This window comes from Physeter macrocephalus, chromosome 16, assembly GCF_002837175.3.
Source record: "Physeter macrocephalus isolate SW-GA chromosome 16, ASM283717v5, whole genome shotgun sequence".
Classification (NCBI taxonomy): Eukaryota; Metazoa; Chordata; class Mammalia; order Artiodactyla; family Physeteridae; genus Physeter; species Physeter macrocephalus.
The window spans coordinates 30237655-30249217 of record NC_041229.1 but is presented as its reverse complement, the minus strand read 5'-3'; the positions used below and the strand labels follow the sequence as shown (position 1 = coordinate 30249217).

General features: G+C 38.2%; 1 protein-coding gene across 1 annotated transcript in view; it reads left to right on the top strand.

Annotated features, from left to right (window-relative positions):
- Positions 1–7597: 7597 nt before the first annotated feature.
- DYNC2H1 (dynein cytoplasmic 2 heavy chain 1) overlaps positions 7598–11563 on the top strand; it is a 387388-nt gene continuing 383422 nt past the window's right edge. Inside the window, exon 1 of the mRNA XM_024115318.3 lies at positions 7598–7873. Within this exon, the coding sequence (XP_023971086.1) occupies positions 7679–7873 (195 nt within the window). The 5' untranslated portion in view covers positions 7598–7678. The remainder of the gene's footprint in view (positions 7874–11563) is intronic.

Below are 11563 nucleotides of genomic sequence, written 5' to 3'. Positions count from 1 at the left end.
AAGAAACGAAATTGAGTTATTTGTAGTGAGGTGGATCACCTAGAGTCTGTCATACAGAGTGAAGTAAGTCAGAAAGAGAAAAACAAATATCGTACATTAATGCACATATATGGAATCTAGAAAAATGGTACAGATGAACCTATTTGCAGGGCAGGGATAGAGCCACAGACATAGAGAATGGACGGGTGGACAGAGGAGGAAGTGGACGGTGGGATAAAATGGGAGATTAGGGTTGACATAAATACACTACCAAATAGATAGCTATTGGGAACCTACTGTATAGCACAGGGATCTCAGCTCGGTGCTCTGTGATGACTTAGATGGGTGGGATGGGGGGGTGGGAGGGAGGTCCAAGAGGGAGGGCATATATGTATACATATAGCTGATTCACTTCGTTGTACAGCAGAAACTAACACAACATTGGAAAGCAAGTATACTCCAATTAAAAAAATTCTAATAAAAAAAATAGTTACCATGGTATAAAGCTTTCTCTTCAGCACTTTACATTAGTGGTTATGTATTTTTTAAAACACAATATTAAAGGGTATTTAGTTGCAAATCTAAGGAAGATTGTTTTCTTTTAAGCTAGATCGTGCACACGGTAAAGAAAGCAGCATCAAAGCATCTAAAAGAATAACTTGCCTGAATTGTCCCATAACAGGAGTTTCCAATAAAGAATGCAGTGCTTCCACCAAAAACTAACCAGGAGAATTCGGGAGGCACCAAACGAGGAGGGAGGAGATGCCAACCCAAATATCCTGTCAACCTCCTAGAAACCTTCACACTGGAATCCATCTTGCCTGAGAGATCTGCACACCACCAGGATAGACCCTGATTCAGTCCAAGTATGGGCAACAAGCAAGATGACTGGCCAAAGACAACCAGAAAGCAAAACCCATTAACATAAAACCTGAGACTGCAAGCCACGTGGCAGAGCAGCTCTCCTGGGTTCCCTTACCCTACTGCTCTCCACCCGGGTGCCCCTTCCCAATAAAGTCTTTTGCTTTGTCAGTACATGTGTCTCCTTGGACAATTCATTTTCGAGTGTTAGACAAAAGTCCACTCTTGGGCCCTGGAAGTGGTCCTCCTTCCTACAACAATTATAGAGGAAAAGATTACCTATTATAGTAATATGTTTTGAAAGTTTTTTATACTGAGAACCTTAAAACAGTAGGTTCACTAGCATACTTCATTACACTGAAAGGCAAAATTAAAAGCACTATATTTCTTAGACAAATGATTATCATGTAATTAGTTATAGGTGCAACAGACTTTAATAAGACAGCATACTGTAAAACAGCTTTACAAACTCACATGCCTACAGGGGTAAGTAGGCTATGTAAATTAGTGAAATGGTCAGGGTGTGAGACAGTGGGGTGGGTGAGTGCATATCTTATCTGCAGCAGTCTGGATGGGCTAGATTAGGGCAGAGAAACAAAGAAGTCAATTGTTCAGTTGTTTAAGACAACCAAATTTGTTTGTTGCTCACACTACATGTTGGTCAAGGGTCAGCTGGGGACCCTGTTCTTTGTCATTCGAACAAATCTATCTAGATTTGACATATCTATCAAATGTCACTGTCTAGAACATTATTGGTTACTATGGCAGAGGAAAAAGCGCATCGTTTATCTTGCTTAGTCCAAGCAACATTTTTTTCCTTAATTTGAAATATGTTAGAAGGTACAGTAGTCATTAGAACTGTTCTCAGATATTTTATAGCTCTTTCTTTCTGTGCACAAGGTACAATAGCACTTTCCTGCCTACTTGCAGTTAGATGTTACTATGTGGCTTGGTTGGCCAACAAAAGGTAAATGGAATTGATGTGCATAAACTTTAAGATCCACAAGGTTTCTTTTCCCTCAATACCAATAAGATATATTTTCAATTAAAACAATTGTGACTATTCAAGAGAACTCTTATATAAGGTAATTTAAAACAAAGCTCAAGAAGTAGAAACAGTTTTTACCAAAAAGTTTACAATTAACTTTGATATTTAATTTTTAATATGTAATGAAGCACCAGCATTCAAATAAATAGTATTTAACATCTGATAGAAGACTCAAAATATTTATTTAATCATAGTGTCTGTATTTTCTTATAGTGAAACCCAAGAGTATTGTCTGCAAGGAACTCCACGCTTTGATTTTGTTCTCCACCAATGTCTGTTTCTGATTCTCTTTGTTAGTGGAGATTGGGGAAAATCATCCCCACATTACCACATTTCTGGCCCATTCCCCCACCTCCTCAACCATGTCCAGGATTAGTCTGGGGAATGGAGGTAGACAGAAGTGCAAATGCAAGAATCATCTTCATTTATATGTATGAACTGATAAACACTAACTCCTTTATCTACATGGCTCCTTCTTCTTCCCCTATAATTTCAGTACAATTGACTACAGGAAGTATTGGGTCCCTATTAGAGTCAGGTGTAATGGTTAATGACTATTTTCTGACTTAGGAACAGAATTTGGAGAAATAGAATCCTTATTATTCCACAGGGACACATAAAAATATATAGAGGTAAATATATTTAAGTATTTGAGTTGAACATTAAATGTTATATTAGAATATATATTTCATTGTACTGGTGACTGGTGACTGAAATCTGTAAATACTATGCCCTAGAGTAAGTTTCAGCTTCTCTGAGTCTGAAAAAGAGGTTCTGAAATTACATTCTTTCATGTATAGCTCTCCCAACAGTGTCCAAGGATAGTAATTAGATGACTATTCTTTTTTTTTAAATTTTGTAATCTTTAATTAATTAATTAATTTATTAATATTTATTTTTGGCTGTGTTGGGTCTTCGTTTCTGTGCGAGGGCTTTCTCTAGTTGCGGCAAGCGGGGGCCACTCTTCATCGCGGTGCGCGGGCCTCTTCACTATCCCGGCCTCTCTTGCTGCGGAGCACAGGCTCCAGATGCGCAGGCTCAGTAGTTGTGGCTCACGGACCTAGCTGCTCCGCGGCATGTGGGATCCTCCCAGACCAGGGCTCAAACCCGTGTCCCCTGCATTAGCAGACAGATTCTCAACCACTGTGCCACCAGGGAAGCCCAAGATGACTATTCTTTAATATGAAAAATGGTATTATAACAATCCTATGGTATTTTTCTTTAAATTGAATAAGAGTATAAAGAGTGTATTTAATAAATGGGGCAATATTTTTTAACCATCATTATGTTTTTAATATAATTTGCCCAATATTTGTCAAACATCATGGATAAAACAGCAAAAGTTTTTTTCCTCTATTCACTTTCATAAAATAGATACAGATAACTTAGAGATCATCTAGAATGGTGGTACCCTGGGGAAACTTGAGTTACTTTTAGGGGTCTGTGAAGTCAAACTATTTCCACAATAATAGTAAGACATTTTGTGCCTCTTTCTCTGTGCTTGACATTTGATGGTGTAAAAGTAATGGTGGGCAGAATTCTGAACAGCCCCAAGGTTTCACTCTCTGGTGGGCACACCTTGTATAACCTTCTAATCTTGAATGTGGGCAAATCCTGTGAATATGGTGGGCAACCACTTCCATGCTTTAGTTTATTACTCAGTTAACTTTGAGTTAATAAAGGAGATTATTCATTGAGCTTGATCTAATTGGGTAAAACCTTAAAAGGAATGGGGCCCTTCGTGTTATAAGAGATTTGAAGCACAGGAGAGATTTGATGTGTAAGAAAGTTCTCCATTGTTGGCTTTGAAGATGGAGGTAAAGAATGCAGCGGCCTCTAGTTGCTGAAGGTGCCTCCAGCTTATAGCCAGCAAAGAAATGGGGACCTAGGTCTTGCAACTTCAAGGGATTTAGTTCTGTCTCAGCTATATGAGCTTGGAAGAGGACACTAAGCTCCAGATGAGAACTCAGCCTGGCCAACATGTTGAATTAAGCCTTGTGATACCCTTAGCAGAGGACCAGAGATGCAGTTCCCAGATTACTAATGGACAGGACTTCAAGCTAATAAATGGGTGGTGTTTTAGACCACTAAGTTTGTAGCAATTTGTGATGCAGCAATGGAAAACTAATATAGTGGCTAAACTGTTGACACCCTGGCACAAATCAAGGCACCAAAATGTTTTAGTAGTCATCCATTCTTCACTTCCATGTACTCACAGGAAAAGATTCCAGTTTCACTTACGAATGTCCTCAATGATAGAGTAAATAATTTTATCAGATCTCAAAACTTGAGTACAAGTCATTTTAATATTCCGACTGATGAAACACCATAAAGCACTTCTGCTGCAAACTGAAGTACAGTTTGCCTTAAAAAAAAGAACTTGTGTGACTGTTTGAATTGTGATCAAAACTAGCAGATTTTATCACTGAAGACAATTTTTACTTGAAAGAATGACAAACTATGATTATTAAGATTTGGGTATTTGGCAGACTTTTTTTCCTCAAAAATGAATGAAATAAGCCTATTATTTCAAGGAAAAAACTGACAGTATTTGTTGACAATGATGAAATTCAGGCTTTCATGCAAAAATTAGAATTTTGGAAAACTTAAACTCTCTACTGTAAGTTTGACAACCTCTCCATACGTAAAGACTTTTTCTTATGATATCAGTGGTTTATTAATGAATGTGATTTTTAAATATTGTACAGTGAAATGTATCAACATTTAGAAGATCTGCATAGCTCAAATATTTTCCAAATGATCAATGCATGATGTTACAAAATTATGCATGGGTAAAATATCCATTCAGAGTGCAAGTGACCAATGGATTTTAATGTAGCTGAGTATGAAATGTTGATTGATATGGTTCCACATTCCAAATTGCAACTGTCCTTTAAGAAAATACCATTTGTGGAGTTTTGGTTTAGTAACAAAGAATACTCACAGTTATCTGAAAAGATTATAAAGTTCTTTCTGTTTTCCAACTACATTATCTGTGTTTTCTCCATATACTTCAACCAAAACAACATACTGCAAGAGATGGAATGCAGAAGTAGATAGAGGATCTCCCACTAAGGAATATATTAAAGAGATTTGCAGAAATGTGAAACAATACCATTCTTCTGACCAAATTTATTTTTGTTTTGGGAATTATAATTATTTTCATAAAATATGTTATTTATGTTAACAAGTCATGGGCTTATTATTTTTAAATGGATGAATAAATGAATATTTTAAAATTTGTCTCACTTTGAATGACTATTATAGTAAATGCTGATAGAAATAATGCACAGAAACAAAAATTTTCTGAAGGCTTCAATACTTTTTTAAAGTATAAATAAGTCCTAACACCAAGAGGTTTGATAAATGTAAATATCGAAAAAACTTAGGAATCCTTGGTTCAGAAAGGTTTTGTGCCCTGTCCTCTGGCTCACATTATCTGTTTGCATGCCACCTGCTAACCAACTTCTAAACAAATGCTCCACATTAATTTTTTTAAACAGCACCCTACTGCTGATATCAGTTACTCATTGGTTAGTGTGGCCTAAATTGCTATTAAAAAATAGACCCACACATGTATAATATAAAATGGTTCAAACACAATAAAGGTTATTTCTTGCTTAACAATTGCTGGCTTTACGCCACACTGTGATTCAGAAGCGCTGGTTCAGACTCTTTCATGGTTCTGCCATCTCTTGTTGCTTCGTTAGCTGCATCCAGCTGGCAAAGGGTAAAAGTATACTTACTTCTTTAAAACCTTGCCTTGGAAGTGGCACACACTACTTCTGCTCACATTTCATTGGTGAGAATTAGTTAATGTCCACACCTGGATGGTAAACACTTCTTAGCTGTGAAAGGGGAGATATGATGTTAGTGGCTAGCCTGCTGCCTACCACTGTGAAATAGTGTCTAGAAATTGATTGAGAATTGGATTTGGGTATGAATCTTCATTCTATAACTTACCATCTCTGAGATTCTTTCTTCTTTATTGAAGCTTCATGAGTACAGGGATTTTATCTGTCTTGTTTTCCACTCTAGGCCTAATTCTGGGTATACAGCAGTGAACAAGATACACAAAATCCCTACCCACATGGGGTTTACATGTCAACCGGACATCTAGGTTAAAATGTTTTTTGACATCTGGGTTAAAATTGATTGAAACACTCAAATTTCATATCTTGTGGAAGTCCAAAGCCCATCCAAGATTTCTAAAAATTCCTGGGAGGATGAGATTCTCATGATTTCAAGTGCTTTCTAGACTCATCTCCCTAAATGTGTTGGCTTTTTATTCACTTTTATTCACATTGCCATGGATGCTTAATTCAGCCATTTCATACATCTCCACCAAAATAATTCACCCAGACTAAGCATTTGTGAGTAATGGAGACTTTCCTTAAGACCCTGGTAAGGATCATAATGCCCATTGCAGAGCAAGAATCTCTGTATCCATATTAGCCATTTTTGCTTTCAAAATCCTTTTTCACTACCCAGTCACCCTGGGTTCCTATTCGGATTTTTTCCCATCCAGCTGCCAGCATTCTACCTCACTGACTCCTTTCCCATCTTTTGGATTATTTCGTAAGAATTTGAATTCATTTCCCTTTATAATTTAAAGCACTTCAGCTTTCTTTAGTTTCCATTCCTCAAACTTAATCAAGATGCTCAGCAGATAAAAAGACCCTCTTTCTAATTCTAAAAGAATATAGTAGTGATTACTGAGTGCAAATAAAAAAATTGGTATGTGTTTATTTTCCCTAGGATAATGGGTCAAATCAGGGCTGAGATGATGACTGATTATGAGGGCAGAGACTATGATCTCCAGGGTCTAGTTCACTACTTGGCATATAGCAGCATGCGGTAAATATTTTTTAGAAGATAATCATTGAATTCGGAGAGTCTTTGATGAATATTGGGATAAATGACCACCAATTTAGTAGTTTGTAGTGATGCCATGGGGTAGAAAATGATGAAGCCTGATTTCACGTCTGTATTTCTTCAGCATTTGGTTATGCTTGTTATGAAACAAATTAACAAGTATCATTGCCCATTTTGGTTATTTTACAATATGGCTGTGTGTTCTGATAACGATTGTGATGAAAAATTGGTGGTTACATTTTTCTGAAATAATAGGATAACAAAATTAAAATAATGGTGGGAAATTAACACAGAAACGAGCAGAGTAAGATGGAGAAAGTAAATTAACGTCGTATTGAACTTCTATTCTTTATCAGTCTCTTTAAAAAGCGGTGTTTAAATAGTAATCTCTTAAAGTCCTCATTACAACCCAGATAGTATTTCCCCATTTTACAGATGTGGAACTTGACGTTGACAGAGTGGTTTGCTAACTAGTGAAGGGGAAGATGGAGCACTAGAACCCCACCCATCCTAAATCCTTGTCATACTGCTGCACTTGAAGACTAGAGGTATCTCTTCTAATTATGCGTTATAAGAAGTCAGTAGAAAGCATTAAAGTCAGATTTTGCGACCTGACACAAACTTGCCTGAATCCTTTGCAATCGAGGACCGCGGCGAGCAGCTAAGGAGCTCCTAGATGATCGATCCTCTCCGAGAGCTTTGCGTGCGCGTGCCCGAGATGGTAACGCCCACCGCGCGCCGCCGTAGTGCTCCGTCGCCATAGCGATTGCCCGTGGCAACCGCGGAGCTCCGCAGGCCCCCAGGCGCGCTCCGGATTTGAGCCGAGTTCTCATCTTCTCTTTACTTCTGTCCCGACTGTTTTTTTCCTCCTTCCCTCTTTGCCGCCCTCCCTCCCCTTTCCCCTTCTCTAGAATCATGGCGGGCGGAACCGGGGACGTTCGGAAGCTTTTCATCTTCACTACTACTCAGAATTACTTTGGACTGGTGTCGGAATCCTGGGACCAGCTGCTGCTGTACAACAGTCCTGAAATCAACAACTTCTTGGACGACGGGAACCAGATGCTCCTCAGAGTGCAGGGATCCGACGTCGGAATTTCCTTTTCCAATGTGGTATGCTTCCCTGCACCCCTGCCCTGACCTCCCTTTACGTCCCCGGGCTCAGCCAGAAGGATGTCGGGTCCCTTTCTGCCTTCCTGGTTGGATTATCCAAGAGGGCCCAATGCTGTCCCCGCTTGATGAGCTGCTTTGGCCTCGTGCTTAAGCGTGTAGTTTCCAAGACCAGAGGAGGTTCCCTGTCCACGCACCTGAAGAGAACAATTCTAGTCTTTCTAGTTTTTTTTTTTTTAATACTACAGATAGGTTATAACTAAAAATAAAATATTTACCTTATTTATTTAAACTTTTTTTCTTTCTCCGCTCTTTTGAGGGTCTTTGAGGCAAATTCTAGTGTATCTTTTTTGGATTATATACGAGTTTAAATTTACTCTAGGGAAAGAATAGTTAGTTCAAATCTTTTAAGAAATGATAAGGCAGAAAGTTTAAATTCATTTTGTTGTTCCACATATGATGTATTGATTTATTCGTTATTATTTACTGCTGCCTCCACTGGCAGGATTGTTTAAGAAATGGTTGCATTTGCAACCAGGAGATACACACACACACACACACACACACACACACACACACACACACACACACACACAGTAATACACAGAAAAAAAATTGCCTCACACATTACCCCTGCCTCACACTGAGCCCCTGCTCAGTAAATGGAGGAAAATTAACAAGTGATAGTCATATATTAAACCTTTTCCTCTTGTGTTCATGGGTGTCCCTAGGTCTAACAGAGTATTTGACGCACAGCAAGCACTGAATGCATTTTTGTAGGATGATTGTATCATTCACCCTATTATGAATTTTTAGTCTTGGATTTGACTCAATTCTATTCAATCGACATATTTTGAACTCAATATATGCAAGGCACTTTGCTAGGTTTGGTGAGTTTACAAAGACGTAAAAAGCATAGATAATCATAGCTAACGTTTATTTTTCCCTTTACACTCTGTCAGGTACTGTTCTAAGTACTTTGTGTGTTTTGGCTTATTTAATAGTCACAACAATACTATAAGATAGAAACTGTTTTTATTTCCATTTTGTGGCTGAGGAAAGTAAGGCACAAAGGTTACACCCTAAGCATTAACTACTCCACTTCTCTAATAGGTTAATATAATTCAGAACAGAACCCCCTGTGTCTGTCTTCTAGAGCCTCACTCCAGTGGCCTAGGATGACATATACTCAACAAGTTATAAAATCAGGGTACATGGTTGTAAATGCCACCGAAAGTTTAGATACAGTGTAATGGGAAATTAAGATCCCACAAGCCGTGTGGCCAAAAAACAAAACAAAACAAACAAAAAAAGAAAATGGAAACTATAACTTTTAGTTAAGCTAGTAGAGCCCAACAGTGTATTTTATCTTTAGTCATACATCACACTACAGATTTTTAGTCATATTTGAAAATGTTTTGTTATATTTTAAGTTGTACTTTAGATATCTAAGAGTCAGCATGATTGAAGAAATTAACAATTACTGAGTACCTACTATGGGTCTGGCATTGTCCTGGGTGCTGGGGATAAAGTCATGAACATGTGAGGGTTTATCTCCAAGGAGTAACTTTCAAATGGACAAAAGTGGGCTAAACACATGCACACAGGTATATAATGTAACATAATTTTGGGTATTGATAAGTGCTGTTAATAAAAATAGAGTAATGTTAAAGTAGTGATGGGGATGGGGAGGGGAAGTGCATTAAAATAGAGAGGGAGGGAATACCTGTCTGAATTAGTGACCTTTGAAGTGAGATTTAAATGATGACTTGTAGGCAGATTTAGGGGAAGAGTTTTCTAAGGAAAAGAAATGATAAGTACCAAGGCCTTGAGCTGGGTCTTATCTTGGTTTTAAGGAGCTGGGAAAAAAAAAATCCAGAGTCATTGCTGAAGATTACTGAATAACCAGAGAATGTGAAAGTTACAGTATGGGCTGATCATTTAGGACCTTGTACACCATTTAGGTTGAAATAGGAAGTCGTTGGTAATCTTAAGCAAGAGAGAGATATAATCTGGTTTATGCTGTAGAATAGAGATTGGCAAATTTTTTCTATAATGGGCCAGATAATAAATATTTTGGGCTTTGCAGGTCGTAAGGTCTCTGTCACAACCCCAGCTCTGCCATTGCCATGAGAAAGCAGCCATAGACAATATGTGAATGAATGAGTGTGGCTGCATTCCACTTTATGTATGGACACTGATACTTGAATTTCATATCATGAAATATTATTCTTTCGGTTTTTCAGAAAATGTGGAAATAATTTTTAGCTTGTGGGCTGTACAAAACAGGCAGAAAGTTGTGGTATGCTGATCCCTGATCGATCCCAGTAGGTGATAGAGGTATTTTGCATCCTCAAAAAAGAACCAACTTTACACCTTAACAATTATCAAATTATAGTCAGTTAAGAGGCAATAGCAGTTGCCAGTGATAGGGAATCTTGGAGGAGATGTGGCTAGGAGTGCTCATTCTCAGTTTTTCTTTACTCAGGGAATGATGAGCAGCTGTAGCCAACTTATCCTTTGCTTTAACTCTGACTTTGGCTAGGGCAAAGCTCATTGTCCTGATTGATGCCCCAGGGTGCCTTGGCCAGTGACTATAGATACTCTTTTCAAAGTATGATGTTAAAATATGTATTTTCTGAATATTCTTTCTTCAGATAGGTGGGAGGAGGGAAGTTTAAGGGTATGGCCTATTTAATTACTAAGGAATGAATTTTTCAAATCTACTTATCTGCAGCTTGTTATTCTCTCTTGTAATTGGAATAAAATGATCATGCTAGCAATAGAGTTCTAATGAGTGAAAAAGAGAGTTTGAGAAAAGCAGCAATACTGAGTAAACACCAATTCCTTCCTAGTGGCTAAAATAATACAATGATTAGGGTAAAAGAAAAGTAGCACAAAAGCGCACTCACCTTTTTTTTTTATTGGAGTATAGTTGCTTTACAATGTTGTGTTAGTTTCTGCTGTGCAAGGAAGTGAATCAGCTATATGTATACCTATACCCCCTCCCTCTTGGACCTCCCTTCCACCACCCCCACCCCTCCATCCCACCCATCTAGGTGTCTCAGAGCAGCGAGCTGAGCTTTCTGTGCTTTATAGCATGTTCCCACTAGCTATCTATTTTACACATGGTAGTGTATATATGTCAACCCTAATCTCCCAATTTGTCCCACCCTCCCCCTCCACCCCGTGTCCACATGTCTGTTCTCTAAGTCTACGTCTCTTTTCCTGCCCTGCAAATAGGTTCGTCTGTACCATTTTTTAGATTCCACAAATATGCGTTAATATACAATATTTGTTTTTCTCTTTCTGGCTTACTTCACTCTGTATGACAGACTCTAGGTCCATCCACATCTCTACAAATGATCCAATTTCGTTCCTTTTTATGGCCAAGTAATATTCCATTGTATATATGTACCAGATCTTCTTTATCCATTCATCTGTTCTTGGACATTTAGGTTGTTTCCTTGTTCTGTCTGTTGTAAATAGTGCTGCAATGAACATTGGGGTACATGTGTCCTTTTGAATTATGGTTTTCTCAGGGTATGTGCCCAGTAGTGAGATTTCTGGGTCACATGGTAGTTCTATTTTTAGTTTTTTAAGGAACCTCCATACTGTTCTCCTTAGTGGCTGTATCAATTTACATTCCCACCAACAGTGCAGGAGGGTTCCCTTTTCTCCACACCCTCTCTA